This window comes from Chrysochloris asiatica, unplaced genomic scaffold (assembly GCF_000296735.1).
Source record: "Chrysochloris asiatica unplaced genomic scaffold, ChrAsi1.0 scaffold00041, whole genome shotgun sequence".
Lineage (NCBI taxonomy): Eukaryota > Metazoa > Chordata > Mammalia > Afrosoricida > Chrysochloridae > Chrysochloris > Chrysochloris asiatica.
This window is the reverse complement of record NW_006408559.1, coordinates 9,023,409-9,046,137: the sequence shown is the minus strand read 5'-3', so window position 1 is coordinate 9,046,137 and position 22,729 is coordinate 9,023,409. Positions and strand designations below refer to the sequence as shown.

The following is a 22,729-nucleotide window of genomic DNA, read 5'->3' as shown; positions in this document are numbered from 1 at the left end:
TAGCTCAGGCGAGAATGAGAAAGGTGGCGTCCTTGGCCTTACTTTCAGTTATGTTTCATTTTATTTTCTTTCAACAGAAACCACTACTACGAATGTGACAGATGAGGTGAAATTCTAACTCTGATTTGAAAATGACAGAATTCACTTACCTTGCAGTTCCACAAACTGGTCTACGAAGTCTTCAAGTTGCGGCTCATAATCTCTGAGCAGTTTATAAAACACCTCCAGAACCACCTCAGCCACTTCCCACTAGAGAAAGAGGCAGAAACTTCCGTCACCCCCACAATGAGGGAAGCCCCTCATCTACTTTAGCAATTGATGCTACAGGACTTTTTATTTTTTTTAATGCTTTATTTTGGCTAAAGGATAATGAATTAGCTAATTTTTCATGGGCACGCCATTTTAAAAAGCACCACTTTTAAAAACATTTCTAAAGCAGATATGTTGGCTCCATTAGCAAATGTATAAATGTTGGCTCCCTTAGTATGTAGTTGTATTTATCATTAAACAACACCAGACGTGAGGAATTCTCCTAAGTGTGGAATACTGCACATTTCCCCTAAGAATCCAGTGGGAAACTCAGTGATCATCCTCAATCCTAACTACCCTTAGTTCACAAGTAAAGCAAGTGGTACTCCAAGCAGTGGACCAACGCCAGAGCGTGATGCTTGGCAACATGGAAGCCAAGCGGGTCCTCAAATTCCCAGACTAGTGCCCATCTTCTGGCTCTAACCAGAGAAGTGAAGTAGACACTGGCAACGGGGAGACACACCCCAAATGGCCACAACCCACTGGCCACATTCTTACCTCTCCATTAGAAAGATGTTTTAAAGGTACATAACAAGGAAATGTATTTCTGACAAAGGGAAAAATAGATTGATAGACACATCTGTGCATGTTGTAAACTTAAACCTGGTTTTTAAAAACCCATTCTGTCAATTTTTAATACAGCTGGATGTGGGAACGGAATGCATGGTGGGTTTTTAACAATGATTTAAAAAAATCATAATTTTCACTGCACATCATTTTATCAAAGATGTGTTTGGGAAATGAGATTGCTAGATTTTTTTTTAATTATTCCATTTTTCTATATTTTCCCCAATTTGTCCAGGAAATTTATTTATTTCAATAGAAAGGGGCTTCAAAAAGTTCATGGAAAAAATGGAATTGAAAGATAATGGGATTTTTCCACGAACTTTTTGAAGCCCCTGACTCGATGGCACTTAACAACAACAACATATATAATGAGTTTGTTGTTGATACGGTTTCGACTCATAGCGATCCTGTACAGGATTCCTAGTGTGGCATTGAAGGAGAAGCAAGATAAGTGCTGGGCTGCTAACCAGAAGGTCAGTAGTTCAAGCCCACCAACTGCTCCTTGGAAACCCTATCAGGATTACTTTAAATCAAACCGACTACACGGCACTTAACAACAACAGGGTTTCCAAGAAGCGGTGGGTAGGTCTGAACTGCTGACCTTACACTACAACAGGACCCCATGATAACATTGTTGTCGTTGTTAAGTGCCGTCAAGTCCATTCCAACTCGTACCGTCCCTGTTTGATATAGGGTTTCTGAAGAGCAGCTGGTAGGTTTGAACTGCTCATCTTGTGGTTCACAGTCAAGTGCTGATCCACACCAGGAGTCCATAATATATGCACTGCCTCTATCATGCTAGGTTACCTAGGAGTCTTAATCCAGAGCACCTCACACACAGGTAATACAAGTTCAGCCTCACGATGACTTCCAATACTGAACTAAAGTCACAAAACGGAGGGGATGTTTTGTGGGGTTGAAATCCATGGTCGTCAGGAAAAGAGTAGTAGCACTCGAGGGTACACACATGCTCAGCGGAGAAGTAATGAGACCTGCAGAGTGAGCGCTGCAGCCTCGCGTCACAATGACCGTTTTAGGAAGGAAGACACTGAAGACAGTGCAGAGCATTTTGTGAAGGAGCTCCGAACTCTCAGGAACCATGATTCATCTGAAATGACTTAGTACCAATGCCTGGGTGCAGTTACTATTTCATTGAATTAGAAAATATATGTTAACAAAGCGTGCAGTCCTCTTGGCATTTACTTCTACAACATGGTAAGTAAACAATTATAAGCAACTGACAAACTGTCACTTCTCTCAATGATAGAGCAACGAGGAAATACACTATGGGAGATTCAAGTAATGGATGTGATACAGCCATTAAACCTGTCAAAGGATCTTCCAGGAAATGAAAACAATTCCCATGACACTATGCTAAGTAGCAAAAAATGAATTATCAATTAATATTGCTAATTATCTCAACCTAAGTATGTAAGCATAGGAAAAACACGAAAAGTAGTTAACTTCTGGCAATAGGATTAAGGGTAATATCATTTCTCCTTAAGTTTTCTCTATTTTCTTAATTGCCCCAATTACTTTTATAATCATTTAAATACAAACACAAACAAAAAGAATAGCCCCAATAGGTTCAAAAAAAAAACAAACTAGAAAAATGAGGCAAAAATGTCTCTATAAGATCCATCTGTGGGTATATCCTGTGAGGCACTAAACAGCATTATCAACTAAAATGAAGTACGTCAGAACCTGAAAAGGTCTCTTACATAGCTTAGTGGTTAGGAGCTTGGATCTGGAATCAGAGTCCTAGGTTCAAATCCTGGTCCTGGACCTTAGGCAAGTTCCTTAACCTTGCTAAGCCTCCATCTGTAAAATGGGAATATTAATAGCACCTGCCTCATGGTTATAATGGCATTACATTCAGATGATGCCTACGGTAAGCTCAGGTTGGGTGTCTTCCACCCAGAACAGTCCTTGCCTGAACGTCAGTACGCCCTTGGTTCCAAGACCTGGTAGCAATGCCTAACATTTCTCAATACTGCTTCCAACTTGGCCACCGCTCCATAGCCCAGAAGAATTACTTGACCGAAACTGGGGTGTGGGCTTACACTCACCTAATCTCTAACCTAAATCAGCCCAGTAAGGGCTACGTGCATTTCCAATGGCCAAACTTGGTTCCATTAAAGACCTAAGTGACTATGAACTCAGCCTAGTTAAAAAGCCACTGTTCTGGTTCACGTGATATTGTTCATCAACCAACAAGCCCATGGCCATTTCTAAATCAAGCATATGAATTGTACTCTTTCTCAAAAGCTAAAATGAGTATACAGCTCTTTCTCTCGCTCTTTAATAAAGGAACAAGCAACAGTGAATGAATCAGGAGGAAAAAAGCTCTCCTCGTAACAACCTTTTCAGCCGCTCTCCGGTAAGCTCTCGTGCGGAATCGGAGAAACACAGAATCTCGAAGGAACTGCAAATAGGGGTCAAAGCCAGGAGGCCGCAGTCCAGCCCCCAAATTAGAAGGAAACGAGCTCTCCACCAGGGTACTGATCAGCTGGCAAAAGGCCCGAGTCAGGGGATATTCTTCACACCGGGACTCGATTTCATTCAGCTCAACCTTCCAAAGGAAAATAAAGACAAAGACATTAAAGTTGGTAAGATAGAGTTATCAGCTGCAGAGCCCACAGCCTTTTACATTCACTCATATGGCCATAAAACCACATGACCCAAAGACACATAACAGATACTACCAATTTTCATTGAGGGGAAAAGACTCAAAAAAGTACTGTTTTGAATCCCTGCCCATCAAATGGAAAAATGTCAAATTCTCAGATTCTGTTAGTGACTTTGAATTAAGAACAGAAACCTTAAATATTTCTTCAAAAAACAAGGTGAGGAGAAAGAAGTAAAGACAATGAAAACAAGTCAACTCTCACTGCGGAATAACCCAAGTGACCTCATTCAAGTGAGTTCAAACCCTGATAGGAAACCAGAATTATCTTGGTTCCTTTCTCTGAGAGTTTCGTTTCCATTTCAACACTGGCCAGAACCCTTCAGATGAAAATAAATTCAAATAGGGTCAGATCATTTTGCGTCATTTTTAGCATCCTAACTAAAAGAAAACTTTACCTCAATACCAATAGATTGCCTCTGGCTTGGCACCCTTACAGTCTGCAGGATCTGAAAACAAGAGGAATGAGATGTTAGGTGAATAGCAGGGACTTCACAACACGATAATCATCAGCCCACCCATGGTGTCCACACACCTAAAGGCAAGTAGGTGAGGGATGCTGTCTAACACGCATGTCAGGTTCAAGCCCAGCTGCCACTTACCTGGTGTAAGTGGCATTTTCTAAGTGCACACAGAGAGATACTTTCCCCAGCAACATTCCCTTCAGATATTCTCGGAATGAATCCTTAAAGGATTTATGGGATGAAACTCCAGTGGTCTGTATGACACTGGTCTATATACAATCTTCCCTACCGTTGGCACCAGAGAGATCACAATGTAAACATAGTCAGAATCAGCTGCCTGCAGTGAGCAGCTCTGAGTTAAGATGCTCCTTCCTGAGCTTATGTTAGGTGCCTAAGACACTCAAGACACTTTATTTTCAAAACATGGCATGGCTCTGAGAATAGAAAGGTCTACACCCAGGACCACTTCATCTGTGGCATAAAGCAGTGTGAGGCACTCGGGACACTGCTTCTTCCTGAGTCTGGGCTCAGAGTGAAGCATTCATCTCGGCCCCTCAGCCCCCACCAACTCCACTCATGCTGTCTCTGAAAACAAGCCTCACATCTTCAGGCATTAGAAAGGTATCGAAAATATTTCAGTGCTTCAAAATGGTTGCTTCTAACTATGAGTAATGAGTTAGGAAGGCCGGCTGGCTTCCAGTCTATGAAGCCTTAGACATAGATTGCTCCAAACCACTTCTAGACGTACTTCTCACTCCTAGAGATAAAGCACATCCTTGTTTACTTCCTTGTTGACTTCAGAACATATTTGAATTCCACTTGACAGAAAAATACCAGTTGAGAAAGAAAAGTTTATAATTCATTGAGATTCAAACATCATTATCAACCCACAGATTTTCCCTCTCACATCAGCATATATATAGTCCTAAGTGTGAAGAAGTCAGAAATTCCTTCCAACATGTGCCCATGTTTGCCCAAGGTCAAGACCACAGTACCAACAAAACTCTTGCAGCTGCTACGAAAACTGCCGTGCAGACTTAGTAGGTAGTGACCCTTCCCTTCAGCAAGAAACACCACAATGACAAAGCACAGATATATAGACGTACTTTGTTCTTTTGACATGCGATGGAAAGACAAAGGTGCACTCCTGCCATTTATGACTGCAAATATATTAAAAAAAAAAAAAAAAAAAGGTTTACTCCGAACTTAAAGCCAGAGCTGAGGAATGCTTGCAGACTATAGAAGACAAAGCTGCCGAGAGCTATATGAAGAATGAGTCTCCAGTGATCCAGTGCGAGACTACTAGCCCAGGGCGTGAGGCTCGGTTTCTAGTTCACGGGAATGCGCACAACTGTGAGCAGAGTGCACCTAAATTGCATTATCAAGTCCCCCTTCCTAAATGTATCGGCAATCAGAGTGCTCATCATACTACCTGAGTGTATTCCAATGACTGCCAGAGGGAAGCAGCAACCTCAGGAGATTTCCCAAAAGCCGCGAGGGTCTTCAGCAGTTCCGCTTTCAGGACGGGAGAGATGCTGCACTGCAGGAGGCCCAGAATCACAACCACTGGGGTCCACTGGGGGTGTTCGCAGAGAGCCAGACGAGCGTTCTCACTCTGAGGGTTACATGCAGGAAAGCAAGCACAGGGAAGAAGTCAGGCACGCCATCTAAATCCCTGGCATGTCTTCTGAGCACTCAGACAGTTAACGCAAACTAAAACAGAGATGAGCCTAGCGAGTAGGTTGAAGGCCACCACTGTTTCAGCTGAAGGAATGAAGGAGGAAGAGACTTTGTAGAGTTACTTTTCCAGCTCCAATACGGAAAATAGTACAGACAGACAATTAGGCAATTAAAATAAAATGATTTCTGATCACCATAGAAAGCTTGTAAGTCCATCTTCTGCATATTAATTGATTGGAAACCTAAAATGGGGCTAAAGCATGCCCAGTGAAGGAGGCTCCACAGGAAGCAATACACAAGACTATAGGTGGAAGGCTGAACAGCATCCAGAATCTTCTGAGGTGGGAAATCTCCACTTGAAAGGACAAGCAGACCAGCCTGGAGCAGCTAGAAGAACAGAAAATACTTCTTGAAAGAAAGACTGACAGGAAAAATACAAAACAGTAACGGCAGTCCTAACTGCAGTCCAACTGACTACTATAAGAACAAGCAAGTTGCTCGGCCAGGAGACACCAAGGCAAGTGGTCGGGCCCCCTCAGGACAAATCCCCTTCCAAAACTAAGACTCAATGGGAATGCACACTTTGATTGGTGACCACATTCGTCACTGATAAGGGGAGGTGAGGGAAAAACAGCAATGAAGCGGTGAGCTAAGCCCTACAACGCTCAATAGACTCCTGTGAACTCGGGTAGAGACCTGGTTGGCCAGCAGTATGGCAACACCTGGGGACTCCTGGGCCCAGAGTCAGTGGCATAGCCACAGAGGACTAGAGTGGAGAGTGAAGTGTCCAGCTGATAAGAAGAACATCCACACTTGCAGATAATACCCACTTGACCTGGCTTCAATGACTGGATGATCAGAGCTCAACTAGAAGAAGAAAGAAGAGGAAAAACAGAGTAATCTGATACAATTTGATGAACCTGACCTACACCTATGGATGCAGTAGCTCAAGAGCGGGAACAAATCTTTACAGTGAGGATCATTCCCACTCCCTCCATACAGAGTAGACAGGGATGGGCAACTTGGACATTGGCTACCCAAAATGGTGGCTACAAAGGCAAGAAGTGACTGGCTTACAAGCTTTCAAGAGGGAGCCTAGATCCAGAGGGCGTGGAGGAAGGTAGAATCTCCACTGAGTAGTATCCAATCTGTCTGGGCGGGGCTGATTAAAGGAAATGCGGATGGATCTCTTGTGATACAACAGTGAATAATTATTATCAGGACTAATTGTGAGGGTTGGAAATGTAAAGGAAGACATTTTGTAGCAAAAGGAGGGGAGTGATTAACTTTTCAGTCTAGGAGTGGAGGTCCCTGGGAAGATCAAGGGAGAAGAGCGGAGAGCAGAACCCTACTCAAAGAAGCAGTGATGCCAGAGATGGAGGCAGAGATGGAGAGGCTGGGGACTCTAGACCCAGAGAGGGAGAGGGGCTATGTGCTGACAACCGGGGGGCAGGCTTGTAGGGTGTACCATTTGGTTGATTGATTATGCACAGAGGGGATTGTAACCATGGCAATGAAATGATATACAATAAGGTGAATGTAAAACTAATGTTCTCGCATGTAAACTATCACGTAATTCACAATAAACCATTAAGAAATATAAAAAATAAAAATAAAATGAGTTCTGGAACAATGCAATATATTATACTGTTAATAAGCAGTACGGATCAACAGATAAATAAATCCTTTGTCTTTTTCTGAAAAAAAAAAAAAGAAAAATGGAGGCAGGTGGTATTAAGTATCAGGTATCACTCCATCCCACCTCCAGGAGAGATCATCACTAACTTTATGTGCAAGCTGCATAATGAATGCATCGTCAGAAACCCAGCAAGCTAGAGCCCGTAGCCCTATCCTTCAGAAGCAACATCAGGTTGAACACCTTGCCTTTGTACCAGTGAAAAGTAGGGAAACAAAAGTAGGGAAACACAAGGAGATATTTCTGAGCAGAGTATTTTTGCAAAACTGAACTTGGTGACATTTTGTAAAATGATATGGTATAAGACAACAAAAGAAAAGAATTCCGTGAATAGCTTTAATTTAAAATATACTTTATAAAGCTAATGTTCTCCCATATAAACTACTACATAATTCACAATAAAACATTAAAAAGAAAAAAACACCTTGATACACACACCCACACCAGCACACGCACATATATCCCCCTCTCCAGTAGAAAGCCTTCCAGCAGGATGTCCATCCTACACCTGATCCTCACTGACCTTTCTGGCTGTCATTTTCAGGCTCAGCTTATGACATCAAGCAAAACTAGCATCACTTTTACATTCTAAAGGTCAAGGAAACAAACAGGCTCAGCACAGAATGCTAGGTAGGTACTAAATTTACCAGTCATCAGCTTTTAAGCATGCAGAAAAACTTGGGGCGGGGGGTCCCAGTGAGGCACTAACATGCCACTGTGCTACGACACAGACATGCTTTCAAGCATCACCTACCCAAGTGATGACGGTTGAAGTCAGCTGCAGGAAAGCAATCAGTCCATCCTGTTCCTTCTGGGTGATGCCGCGTGAAGGGAGGTGGCGGTACTGGACACTGTCCGCACTTGGAAGATCCTTCCGCAGGTGCTCATGGTAGAGCATCAAGGAGTGGAAGAAGTGCTCCCAGGAAACGGGACTGCCGCCCGTCCCCTGAATGTTTTCAACTGCAAAGAAGCAGCACAAAATGGTATTCAAAAAATGTCCACCTCTGGATGAGAACTGAAGATCCTTGGAGACAGTTAGTCCAATGGACTAAGGGAACATGTGGCTCTCAGTCTCCACGCCTCAGACCTGAAGACCTAGATGTGTCCGGTTACCACTACCAACTGCTCTGACAGGGATCATATCAGGGGGTCCAGGATACAGTAGGAAAAAAATGTGGAACAAAACTCAAAACTACTTAAAACAAAACAAAAAAAGGACCAGATGTACCAGTGAGAAAAATACTGGAGCAACCTGAGACTGTGGCCCTCTTCTGGAAATGAACTCACCCTCGCAGCCCAATTTTCAGCCAAGCGGTAGATAGGTATGTTGAGGGGACAATAACACTAGTAATGGCCAATCATTCAAAGTCAAAAGGGCACCATTTGTCTAAGGACCAAGTTGAGAAGGGATGAGAAGGTGGGTGGAACGGAAATAGGACGCAGAAGGAGGAAGTGGGGTAAGTGTTGGTGCATCGTGTAGGGGAGATGAAATAAAGGGTATGAATGTACTGAGGATCTTGTCTGTCAACCTTCACTTAATTCACAGTAAAAAGTAAAAAAAAAAAAAAAGTACACATCCAAAACATGCTTGGAAATGGAGTAGGAAAAGGAATTTAAAGCAACCAATGTGTTCCAGTATCCTACAAGTTTCAAATTCGATGCATCTTCGGTGCTACCCAAGGCTCACTGTCCAGGTTAGGGTAAGGAAAATCACCTGACAACCTAGTGAGAAAGCAGCCACTTCAAACTCTATGGAGACGTTTTGGAGGCAGGAAGCAATGAGCCCCGGAACTACTGTCCTGAGATCATCTTTAAATCCAAACCCCAAAATATCTCCTGATGTCTTCTCAAAATTAAACAAGAGTCTAGCTTCTATGATCATTTAAGGACTACCTTGTTATGTGCCGTGGCGTCGGTTCCGACCCATAGCGACCCTGTAAAGGGTTTCCGGGGCTATAAATCTTTACGGGAGCAGAAAGCCTCATCTTTCTCCCGCGGAGCAACTGGTAGTTTTGAACTAGTGACCGTGAGATTAGCAGCCCGATTCGTAACCACTACACTACCAGAGCTCATTATAGAGACCATGACCTACTCTGACATACTGGGGTGGCCAGGAGTGGATATAGATTTGATGGCATTTAAAAACAAGATGGCACCCGGGAAAAGGTGCCCAAGTACTGAACGTCAAGTTACCCACTGGTGATGTAGGATAAGCACTAGACTGCTAACCATAAGGCTGGTCGTTCAAACTCTATCCAGGATAGCTGTGAGTCAGAACTGAATCGAGGGCACTTAACAACCACATCCCGAAGGTACTCCGTGCTGTCAGGAAACTTACTGAGTAATGGCCGAGTACTCAATGTCAAGTTCCAAAGAAAGAGACGACAACAGTTGAGGCGTGTATGGCGCGCATCACCACTGATGGGTGAGGCACGTTAGCAAGCCAGGCAAACTGTGACAACGGTCCCAACCCTGGCCCATCTCGGTGACAACAGGACTCTGCAATTACTGTGAACATGGGGAAATTACTTCACTTCTAGACCTACTTCCTCCGCTGTGTAGAGGAAAAGAACAGTATCTTCCTAGCAAAGCAGTTGGCTGACAGATACACGCTGCTCTTCCCTCGGGAAGTGCTTTTGGGTTCAAACAGACCCACACCGGAAAATGAAACGAGCAAAGTGGAAGAGGGCTGAGAGGAAAACTCTCAGTACTTGCTTAGATCTGAAAACAAGTCCTTAGGAAGACAAATGGAGTCACACAGCTTGAGCAGCAGGCTCTGAGTACCAGGTGTGCCCTTGACAACTGTGAGTGACCTGTGTCTGAGAGAGCAGCGCAGCAAGTCCCCCAACCTGTGAGGTCCCACTGTGCAGGATGTCACCAGGGCTACTGAGCCTCCTCTTAGAAAGGGGACCTTTACCTGGGTAGAGAGCATCACAAATGACCAAGAGTTCTTGAACAGGAAAGTGACGCCGAACTCAAAAATCCCATGACAGAGGGGATAACTTAGAAGAGGAGGTCAAGCAGATGTCAAGGAAAACATAAAATAAGTGTAATAAACCTAGCTAGAACCCTAAAACACTAGCCCAAGTCTTACCCCTAACACTAACCCTAGTCCAAACCATAAGGCAAATAAAAATGCTGCGACAAACGCGGACAGCAGGTGGCCTCCCTTACCGTGACTGCTGCCGTTGACTTTGAGCAGACTGAAACAGTAGTGCGCACACTGGGGCCCGCTGGCCAACCCCTGGAGCATTTTCAAATAAGGGATGTAAATTGTTGGTGGCAACAAGTCTCCCATTTGTCTAACGAACTTGGATAACACAACCTGAAATAAAAAAATAAAAAACGAACACACACAGGATAAATCAAAAAGTAATGCAAGAAAATCATACAAATCTTTACCAAACAAAAGCATCAAAATGAGATGCAACTGTTTCTCTACACACCCCCATCTCCACACTTCTGAAGGCGGTGTTTCCGCCTCGCTCTAACCCTTCCCCAAAGAATGCTGAGTTCTTCAGTTCACACCTCGCTAAGAATGGCATCTTCAAGGGACTCAAGTTCTTCTTAAATGTTCCTTGAGTTTGGGAAACTTCTCGTCAAGGCAATTTTCAATTTTCTTCAAGTTTCTTCATAATAAGCCCCTGCGATTATCCTGTGTGTTTGTGTGTGCGCTGTTTTGTTTTTAAGAAAATCTATCAAGGTCACCATTGGGAATCCCAGACACCAATCACCATGACCTTCTGAGCTGACCTCTCTCTTTGCCTTGAATTTAAATGGACCAGCCACTGGCTTGATTGGACCTTTTTTCTGAAGGCACTCTAAGGAGACGAAGACAGGTGCATTACTGAGAGAACTTGTCTACAGCCATCCCCTGATCAGAGCCAAGTTTTCAAAAGTGTTGTTTCAAACAAACCTATGCATGTATAAATTGGAATCTTAGTAGCAACATTTTATCACTTACCCTAATATATATCTATACACATAAAGATATGTGTGTATTTGTGTGTGTCTAGACTTTTAAGTAACCTGGATCAGCTAATAAAAGCAATATGGGCACTAAAACTAATTTAGGACTCTGATTTCATCCCTCGAAACACAAAATAATCTCATGGTTCTATTTATGAAGAATTGTTTTTACAAGCCTTCATTAACAATTAAATGCAATTACCGAGTACATTTTTGTGAACATTAAGTATATTTCTTTCAAAACACCTTAATGTCACAAAACATCTAACTGCTGACTTTTTAAATACATAAAACAACTGTAGGAAATGTACTTATCTCAGGCTAACCAGCGAACTCAGAGGTACACTTAGAGCACTGTTGTTGTTAGGTGTTGTTCAGTTGGGTCTGACTCACAGCAACCCTCTGCACAATACAACGAAGTCCTGGCGGGTCCTGCGCCGCCCTCACAATTGGTGTGACACTTGAGCCCTGTGCTGCTGCCACTGTGCCAATGCCTCTCATGGAGAGGCGTCTTCCTTTTCGCTGACCCTCCACTTTGCTAAGACTGATGTCCTTTACTCCTGTTAACATACCCGAAGTTTTCATTGCTGTCAAGGGCTACACAGTCGGTTTTGACTCACAGCGACCCTGTGTATATGTTCTATACATACTGCACTGTTTCAAATTATTTGCTCAACACACAGATGGAGTAAGCATGGTGAGGGGATACAACCCTGGAGCACACCTTTCCTGATTTTAAATCACTGTGTGTCCCCTTGTTCTCTCTGAAAGACTGCCTCCTCTTGGTCTATGCACAGGTTCTTCATGAGCATATCCAAGTGTTCTGGAATACTTAGGATCTAGAGGCCCCACATCCTAGTCAAACTCAGTAAAAAGGCCTAGCAATCCAAAATCCTAGTCAAATTCAGTAAAAAGGCCTAGCAATCCAAAATCCTAGTCAAACTCAGTGAAAAGGCCTAGTAATCCAGAATATTTTGACAGAAATCTACACTTGTGCTGCTTTGTGCTCTCGCCAAAGCCACGCTCACACACTCAGACCTTCCTGCTTGCTACGTTCATGTCTTAACATCTTCCTCACATCGTGAGTTAATGCGCCAGACTGCAAAGTCGTTTGAACTGCAAGGTCGGCAGATCAAGCTCACCAGCTGCTCCTCGAAAACCCTATACAAGGTCACTATGGATCGAAATCAACTCGACTGCACTTAACAACAACAAACATATCAAAGTCACTGGTTGTAACTTAAAACTGAAAATGCTACAGATATGTGAAAAGTATGCTAAATCTATTAAATATCACAAGAGTTTGTGATTGTGTAGGAAAATATCCTTGTTTTAAAGAGATACACACAACTATTTAGGAGCAGAATGTCATGGTACCAACTGTCACACTAAGATGTGAGGTGTGAGTTACATTTTTTCTCAGTTCCATTTGTTCAGCCTCTGCTCATCATACTTCTGTTAATACAGGCTAGAAAATGAGCTTTTCATTGCATTATCTACTGACAAAGGCAATTGTTTCATCAATTCTTGTGCCTTTTTCTTCAGCGCTTGTACCTCACCTCTCCTAGCTTCCCCAACTTGGTCAGATGGGCTATACTACTATTTATACTACTAGTTACTGTTTATAGAGGACAGACTAAAAGGTCCATAAATTCAAATAAGTGACACATGAAGAGCATACCAGCAGGTGTAAGGGGACCAGGCACCTCTGTCTCAACTCCTTCAGACACATAGCTAGGACCTAGTAAAGAGCTGCACAACGTGAACGCCAAACGCTCAGAACTTCAGTCTGAGGACTTCAACTGTACCTCCATTCAATGACAAGGTCCATTTCTAGAGATGACACTAACAATCATTTGTGTCTCATCATAATAGTGTCAGCTGAGGACACTCTCTCATGCTTTCAACAGTCCCAGTAACCCTACCAGCATATCCACAGATAAAAGCTGAAACTCACCTGGCGTTGAGGAGGTCGCTGATGCGCCACCCCTAGGTAAGAGCCCATGATCGTGGAGGTCTGAAGAGGCTCCGAGGGACACCAGTATTCTAGCGCTAGCTCCAAATTAAAGGAGTTCTTTTTGTACAGCTCCCCAATCTGCAAGAAGTGAGCAAAGACACTGTGGGAAAATGTCTCCTAACTTAAACATTACTTTAAAGTTAAAAAGTATATTCTTATTAACCATGTGGATTTACAGTATTAGACCTGTGACTTTCCAAAATGTGCAGAAAATGATGTCAAGACAGAGAGAGCCCCTGTCCAATCTAACAGCTTACCAAGAGCATTAAGTGTTCAAGGTCCCTCCTAAGCGGCATGGCAGGTTCGTTACCCATCTGTATACTCATGTGAATCATTCGGGCATCTTCGTCTGCCCGATTCCGCAGCTGCTTCACCTAGACAACACATATACATGGCTTAAGACAGAAGGCTATTACGCATGGGTCCATAACAACGAGATCAGAAAATTAAGGAACTGCTCTAACAAGATCACATAAAAGAAAAACATTGTGTAGTATCTATTCCACTTTAATGATGGAAAGAAATATGCCAGAACTTCTACTGCTGCATGACTTTGCATTATTGTATTATTACTTACTATATTTAAAATATCTTAAAGTGTCAGTGAGTTTTCCACTACAGAGAAGTTGAGTTTAACTAGAATGTTTCTTAATGACCGCACTGCTGACGTGTGGAGCAGGACACTTCTTCACTGTGAAGGATTAGCCTACAAATTGAAGGATGTTCAGCCAGCTTGAAACTGTTTACAGTTGTTAACTCACCACCTATAGCAACACCACAGTCATTGTGACAAGTAAAAATGGTTCCACTCATTTCCCACACATCTCTGGAGGACAGTGTGGCCCTGGTTGAGAACCACTGGGAGAAATAAATACCAAGAGAAGCATGAAACCATGTCTCAGTTAAGCATTCATCCCAGCCATGCAAAGCCAGCATCACGGTCCAAGATCTCAACACTTGTCTCTGAATAGTCAACAGAACGACTACAGAGAAAACCAGGAAAATGGGCAGACATTCGGAGCAAGGGTATAGAACAGAGTACAGAAATAGACACACACACACACATATGTTGTTGCTAAGTGTTGTCCAGTCGGATATATATATATATATAACTGACCACGCTTCTTGTTGTTGTTGTTAGGTGCCATCAAGTCAGTACCAACTCATAGTGACCCTATGCACAGCAGAAGGAAACACTGCCCGATCCTGGGCCAACCTCACTATTGTTGCCACACTTGAGACCATCAATGTTGCCACCTGGCCAATCCATCTCATTGGGGGTCTTCCTCTTTTTCCCTGACCCTCCACTCTACCAAACATGATATCCTTCTCCAGAGACTGGTCCCTCCTGACAATATGCCCAAAGTATGACAGATGAAGTTTGGCCATCCTGGACTCCAAGAAGCACTCTGGCTGCACTTCTTCCAACACGGATCTGTTAGTTCTTTTGGCAGCCCATGGCACTTTCAATATTCTCCTCCAACACCATAACTCAAAAGCATCAATTCTTCTACGGTCTTCCTTATTCACTGTCCAGTGTTCGCATCCATATGAGGTTATTGAAAATACCATGGCTTGGGTCAGGTGCACCTTAGTCCTCAAGCTGACATCTACGCTCTTCAATACTTTAAAAAGGTCTTGAACAGGAGATTTGCCTAATGCAATACGTCGTTTGATCTCTTGACTGCTGCTTCCCTGAGTGTTGATAGTTGATCCAAGAAGAATGAAGTCCTTGACAACTTCAATCTTTTCTCCATTGATAAGAATGCTGTTTATTATTGGTCCAGTGGTGAGGATTTTTGCTTTCTTTACATTGAGATGTAATCCATAGCAAACATCGTGCTCTTTGATCTTCATCAGTAAATGTTTCAAGTCCTCTTCACTTTCAGCAAGCAAGGTTTATCATCTGCATATAACAGGTTGTTAATGAGTCTTCCTCAATCCTAATGCCACGTTTTTCTTCATAGAATCCAGCTTCTCGGATTATTTGCTCAGCATACAGGTTGAATAAGTACGGTAAAAAAATGACCCGTAGAAGAAAAAAACATAGGTAAATTGGACATCATAAAAAATTTTAAATTTGTTCTTTCAAAATAGACTGCTGAGTCATCAACATTCCAGATGAAGATTCTCTCATAATCAGCGTCCCACACAGACAACTAACTAGGAAAACCCTGAAGCCTTAGTCCTTCTCAGGGTTCACTTCCTCAGCTGTAAAATGCAAGGGTTTGCTAGACTTTTGTCTCTGTTTCAACATTCTGGGATGTGAATCTATGAAGTCCTTCTAGGTTGTTGGCTGAAGCCTCAGCTGATCTGTCATAACTCCTGACTACTCCAGTCCTCAGAGGGCTGTCCTCACACTGAAAACTCCTCGACAATGTACTCCTCTGCCGCTCATTTGCTACCTACAAGGGGGCTTCAAAAAGCTCACGGAGAAATTCCATGATCTTTTCATTCCCTTTTTCCACAAGCTTTTTGAAGCCCCCTTGTTACTCTCCTGGGTATGTCTTCTCTTTCCACCTAGATGATCAATTCTTTGTTGGCAGGAAATGAGTCCCCTACTTGTTTACCTTCTACACTGCACTAGCAAGCCTGGAACCCAACACCTGGAACCCAGGAGAAACTCAGTCAACACTGGATTCCTGAAATACTGCACAAAGGGCTGCCAGTCTGGGTCCTTTACAAGGCAAGAGGCCTTGTAGTTTCAGGAGGTCTACAAGCTGTGGGACAACAGTACAAACGTAGAAGTTTCAGGCTATTTTTTGTTACACACACACTCACACACAAAGATGGTTTTCTAGAGCTTCTCCCGCCCCCATCTCAGTGGCTTCTTTAGCCACAGGGTACACAGAGGATATGCTGTGAGAGCGCCCTCTGCAGTCGCTCCCAGAACATTCCCTTCAATCAACACAATGGCTTCAGCCCAGCATAAGCACCCAGGCCAAAGCCCATGTACACACTACAATGAAGAGTCTAAACAAGGAGCTGAAGACCTGTCACTGTGTCTCTTCCAAATCACGCCGGAAAGCTCTCAATAAAGCCCTGGGGCTAGTGACTGTCTACTCCTGAAAGCATTTTCACGTACCGCTTCCTTCCTCACTATGAGCCGTTCCCTGTGGTAAATATTTCTTCCTACTACCTAGTGTGGCATTGTAGGTTAATGCGCTGGACTGCAAAGTCAGTTTGAACCACAAGGTCGGTGGTTCAAGTTCACCAGCCATTCCTTGGAAACCCTATACAGAGTTGCTAAGAGTCAGAACCGACTCAATCGCAGTTGAAAACAACACAACATCACAGCCCACTTACCTTCATCGGCATAAGCGCAAGAAAATCTGTGATGAGGTTATGGATTCTCCGGATATAGAATTCCTCCTGGTAGAAGTTCTCTGAGCCCACCACAGATTCGGTGAGGAACAGGAAAACATTGTCAGCAATCGCCAGCTCGGCCATGGCTTCGTCTGCTTCTGTGAACTCAGCCAGAGCTACAAGTACAGTTTGAAACAGTACATGGGGGAAACGTCACTAACCCAAATCAGTGTCTCATAGTACCGTGGCAAACGGTTCTAACTCAGATCTCTTCCCAACCTTCTAGAACAAGCCATGGGCAAAAACCCCTGAGAAAAACTGTAACCAAAAAAAAAAAAAGTGTGCATTAGGCAAAAAGTGTGTCCTCTGTAATACACTGTCTCTGATGAAGGAAACCGAGTAGAGAGACATTTGCCCAAACACCACTGTCTACGTGGAGCTATGATCACTCAGCAGCATACTGCAGTGGGGGTGCTAAGGCCTTGATCCCAGCGGAAGACAGAGAGGAACCAACATCTGGTCTCATTTCTTCAATCATTCAGTACTCAAGCAGCAAAAACTGGAAAATGAAATTTTATCAACAGACTGGGCTACTTAAAATTTTTTAAACTTTTTATCTGGAAAATTTCATATACATCTAAAAACAGACTAATATAATGTGCTTTCACCTACCATCAGCACCATATTCACCAATGCATATGGCCACTCCTGTCTCCTCTAGACACACCCCCACACTTGAATCCATTTTACCCACTAATATTTCTGTGTACAACTCAAGAAGATACAAAGAGGCTTCAGAATGTTCACTGTATAATGAATTTTTCCAAACCTTATTTTGTGGAAAAGCACATACAGGCACACCATATCATTATCTGATTTTTAAAAAATGGTCAACAATAATCCCTTACTATTAAAAGTATCCAGTAGTCTTCTAAGGAGCTCTGATGGCATAGTGGTTACGAATAGGGCTGCTAACCTCAAGGTCGGCAGTTCAAAACTACCAGACGTTCTATGGGAGAAAGATGAAGCTTTCTGCTCCCATAAAGATTTACAGCCTCAGAAACCCTATGCAGGGTCACTATGAGTCAGAACCGACTCCACGGTAGTTAACACCAACAACCGTCTGCTAAGTATCCCATTTGGTTTGGCTTGCTTTTTACTTTTTGTCCAGTTAGCTGCTTCAGCAGGATCTAAATAATGTCCACATATTACAACTGCTTCCTAAGTCGGAAGTCTTCTCTTGCCATTTATTTCCTGAAGAAACGTTGGCTTTGTCCTGTACAATTTCCCACCATGTGGTTTTACTGTTGCATTCTGAGCTCTGGATAGCCTAAAAATTGATTGCTTGATCTACAGAGGCTTTATCTGATTTATATTAGAGTTTTGTTTTTTGGCGGGGGAAGAGGTAGCATTGATTCCTTCCATAAAATGAGACTTTCCAGTTACTTCTTTTAGATATTTTAAATTGCCAGGCAATTTTATGGCAATTTGGTTTTGGAAAAGAACTGCTACATAGGTTTTGCTTGTTGCAGAGATCAATTACATAGTCTCCTGACAACTAAAAGGGTATTTCCATTACCTTGACAAGGTAAGAAACAGATCTAACCCAGAAGACTCTCAGACAGAAGTAAATAGATACGCGGTTTTTCTTCTTTTTGGTTTATGGTTTGTTTTGTATTTTGAAATAAAGCCAGCATCTTTCTTATCCATGCACATCTTTCCTTTCCTTAATTCTGTATTACGATCAATCATGATGCTGATTAATAATGTTGGTGTTATTTAGCGCCATCAAGTTGGTTCCTACTCAAAGTGACTCTGCATAGGGTTTCCAAGGAGTGGCTGGTGGGTTTGAACCACTAACCTTGCAGTTAGCAGCTCAGTGCTTACCCTACGGCACAATACCAGGACTCCTATTAATATTCCTGTTGTTAGGAGTTGGTGAGTTGGTTCTGACTCATAGCAACTCTGTGTAGAGTTTCCGAGGAGCAGTAAGTAGGACTGAACCTCCGACCCTGTGGTTAGTAGTTCAGCGCTTATCCAATAGTTACCACACCAGGACTGCCCTATTAATATTAATACTAATTAATTATTATTGTGATTCATTCCAAAGGGTCATTTGAATCTGGAAACACTGGAATTAAGACTGAAACTGACCCATGTAAGAACACCTTCTAAGATTATTTAGATCATAAAACAGCACTACTATGCTATCATAAACTGAGTTCCAATATTTACATCGGAGATTACAATTATGCAAAGTGTAGTGACATTCTAAATGCATTTCCTTTTTTAGAATGTGAGAATGTAATAACCATGTTTGATAATCTTTTCAGAAATCTATGAAGAGCATATAAACTACTTTTTCAAAATTGTGACCTTTGTTAAATAAGACTTTTGTCACAATAGCCAACAGGTGGAAACAAGCCAGGTGTCCATTAGCAGTACATAAAATGTGTTCAAACACACAATGGAATAGCATTTACATACAAAGAGAAATGGAGTTAGTTCTGATACACAAAACACACAATGGAACAGCATTTACCGACAAAGAGAAATGGAGTTAGTTCTGATACAACACTGATGAACAGACATCCTACTGAGTGAAGTAAGTCAGACAAAAACATGTAGACACGATCTGATCCCACTTAGGAACTAGCTAGAATAGGCAAATGACCAAAGCTGAGTACAGGGCTGGGGGTGAGAGGTGGTGGGGACAGTTACTGTTAAAGAGGTACCCAGTGTCTATACAGGGGGATGAAAAACTCTTAGAAATGGATAGCGCTGATGGTACTACAAGATGGAGAATGAATTCACTGCACTAACTGTACATTAAAAACTGATTAAGCAGGCAAATTTTCATTATATACATACACATCTATAGGTACAGTAAAGCAAATAAACACAAAACCCATCTGGATTATTTCAAGAAGATTAGCTATTCATCTTTTTTCAATTGCAAATAAACACAAGAAGTTTTTCACACTTTTGAAATTCAAATTAAAATGTCTCCAATTATCTAAGCTTGTGAAAAGGTATGAGCACATAGACTCAAAGAGAGTAAGTCATCAGCCAAAGATCTGAGACTTGAAACCAGGTCTGTAACTCCAAGCCAGTTGTCAGCTAATCAGTCCACAGCAATCTCAGCAAATTCTAGGCTAAAAGTGGTGCATCAGACCACAGTGTGTGAGTATGACTAACTATTACATAGCCATTTAAATTTTCCAAGGGCAACTTACAAATAAAAAATAGAATTGACACGTGAATGCAAAAATAAAAACAACTTGACCACAGAGAGACTCTTAACAGGCCGACTTCTTGGGAACAGCATGGCACAAGTGAAAAAGATGTTCCAGAATCATGCTGGTAAAATGCTGGAAGTGGCCAACACCTGGCACAAGAAGACACTGTCATGTATTTCAGAGTCTTTGCAGATTTACCATCAAACCTGCACACAGGACAGTGTGTGTTCTACAGCACAGTTCTCATCCTGTCAGGGTAAACCACTGCTACTAAGTGACATCGAGTCAGTTCCAAGTCACAGCGACCCTACACCGCACAACAGAAACACTGCTCGGTCCCACGCTGTCCTCACTAGTGTTGTTACGTTTGGGCCCATAAGGCTGCAATGGTGTCAAACCATCAGGATAATAACATGAACGTAAATGTAAGGTTGGACTCCTGGTGTGGCACTGTAGGAGCCACAATCACAGCACTGGATTGTGAACCACAAGATCAGCAGTTCAAGCCCACCAGGTGCTCCTCGGAAACCCTGTATAGGGTCACGATGAGTTGAACTGCCTCGATGGCACGTCCCATGCTGTACTCTTCTGCAGTTATGAGGGAGTCATGACACATTGTGACCCATCAGACCAACAGTGGGTACGTGACTGCCAAAGTCCGAATTCTACATCAACTCCTGACTGGTATGTTGACTTTTTGTTTACAATTTATTTTTCATTTGACACAATGTGGAAACCAGTGTTACTTTGCCCGTAGACAAAACCAAACAAATGAATAAAAATGAAAACAGTAGGGTTTTTTCATTTTTGATATATTCTTAAATGTAACACTGTCATTTCAAATTTTAAACTCTTGAAGGAAAATGAAGCCATTAAAAGGGTTTTATCACTGGCTGCATGAAAGGACATGTTCCAGCTACACACCTTGCCTCACCCACCAGGCTTTTCTGGGTTGTGTTTGATGCTCTCGGCAGTAGCGCTCTGTACAACGTACTACACGCAAAGCTTGCTGATGACATCTCTCACAAATGTTCAAGATGAGATGTATAAACACACTAATCTCACAAATGTTCAAGATGAGATGTATAAACACACTAATAAAGAAAACTTAAACTGGGAAAAAAAAAAAGTGGTACTGAATTGATGCCAGAACTAACTTACTAGAGTCTTCAGAAGAGAACCCCGACTTCAGTCAGAGACTACCTGTATGTTTTACTACATCACCAAGTTTCATTGTCTAAAAGTCAAGAAATGTTACTGGGCTCACAGGCATGTATTTCACACACCCCTTCCCAGATACCACTGAATGCTGACATGCCATTCTTCACAGCCAAACTCCCCTCAAGTACATCACCTGTCACGTCGGGGAGCTGGGATATTCCCCTGAGGGCCAATGCCCACGCGAGCCTCACGGTGGCCTGCAGGCCGGGCAGTTTCCACAGCTGGGAGTCTTGAAGGCGCGAGTGGATGGTGGCGATGTATTGTCTCTCTGTTAAGAGTGGGAGCTGGTGAAGCATGTCTGAAAACAGAGAGGCAGAGAGGTCACTGCACCAACCACCAGAGAGGTCCACTCTCACTTCTCATCAACAGAAATGAATGTGACCAATGAAAATGAATGCTACTCTACGGACTGTACACCAGCTACAGGTGGGAGAGAATAGTGACCCTAATTTGACATTTTCATGTCACTTGTAGACATAGACGACCAATATTTATGACAAAAAAAGCTAATCCTTTCTTCTCCGTTGTTGTTCTTGGAGTCCTGGTATGGCACTGTGGGTTAATGCGCTGGACTGCAAAGTTGGTCTGAACCACAAGGTGGGCGGTTCAAGCTCACCAGCTGCTCCTCTAAACCCTTTAGAGTTTTTCTGCATATAAACTCTAAAATGCACCGTTATCTAAAGATCAAACAACAAGATTTTCAAATAGCTCATGGGTCCTGGTTCCCCAGGACATCCAGGTAATTAGGCTAATGACGTATTTAGTTCTTGTGTTTCACTGCCTAGTGCATTGTCTGGGGTTTTACACGCCTGCAAGCAGCCATCTAAGGCACAGCAGTGGTCTCCATTGACCTGGAGCAACCAAAGGAAGAGAGAGAGTCAGAAACAGGAGTCAGGAAAGTGTGGCTACCTATCTCCATGAACAACCTCCTTAGGCAGAAGACCAGAAGAACTGGATGGTGTCCGCTACCATTACTGAACACTCAGATCGAAATTCCAGAGAAATCCTAATCAAAAGGGGGAAATGCCTGTAGAACAGAATCTCAAATGCTCAAGGGCTCTGGAAGCGCCATGGAGGCTGGATGAACCCCTGAAAACACTGCCTGCCCTAAGATCATCTTTATACCTTAAGCCACAAATATCCCTTGAAGTCATTTTAAAAAGGAACAACGATTTAGCTTAATTAGTAAAAAAAAAAGTTCTACCTTGAACATTCTGCACTTCTTAGAACTGTTTGCTGCTGCTATAACACTGACACACCGTCAAGCTGGTTCCAACTCCTAGTGACCCTGTACACGCTTTCCGTGGCTGTAAATCGTATGGAAGCAAAATGCCGCATCGTTCTCCCGTGGAGTGGCTGGTGGATTCGAACTGCTGACCTTGTGGTTAGCAGCCCAACACATAGCCCACTACACTACCAGGGCTTCTTTGTTGTTGTTGTTGTCAGGTGCCATCGAGTCGGAACCGACTCATAGCGACCCCATGCACAACAGAACGAAACAGTGTCCGATCCTGGGCCAACCTCACTACCGCTGCCACACTTGACGCCATCGATGATGCGACCTGGCTGATCCAT

The 22,729-nt window shown here is 42.9% G+C and overlaps 1 protein-coding gene across 1 annotated transcript in view; it reads right to left on the bottom strand.

The window, feature by feature from the left end:
- NUP205 (nucleoporin 205kDa) overlaps positions 1 to 22,729 on the bottom strand; it is a 74,555-nt gene that overhangs the window by 33,334 nt on the left and 18,492 nt on the right. The window contains exons 7-16 of the mRNA XM_006861156.1: positions 21,288 to 21,452; positions 16,695 to 16,870; positions 13,646 to 13,762; positions 13,329 to 13,466; positions 10,577 to 10,727; positions 8,157 to 8,362; positions 5,459 to 5,641; positions 3,961 to 4,011; positions 3,239 to 3,448; positions 150 to 249 (exon numbers count right to left, since the gene is read on the bottom strand). Coding sequence (XP_006861218.1) covers positions 150 to 249; positions 3,239 to 3,448; positions 3,961 to 4,011; positions 5,459 to 5,641; positions 8,157 to 8,362; positions 10,577 to 10,727; positions 13,329 to 13,466; positions 13,646 to 13,762; positions 16,695 to 16,870; positions 21,288 to 21,452 — 1,497 coding nt within the window. The remainder of the gene's footprint in view (positions 1 to 149; positions 250 to 3,238; positions 3,449 to 3,960; positions 4,012 to 5,458; positions 5,642 to 8,156; positions 8,363 to 10,576; positions 10,728 to 13,328; positions 13,467 to 13,645; positions 13,763 to 16,694; positions 16,871 to 21,287; positions 21,453 to 22,729) is intronic.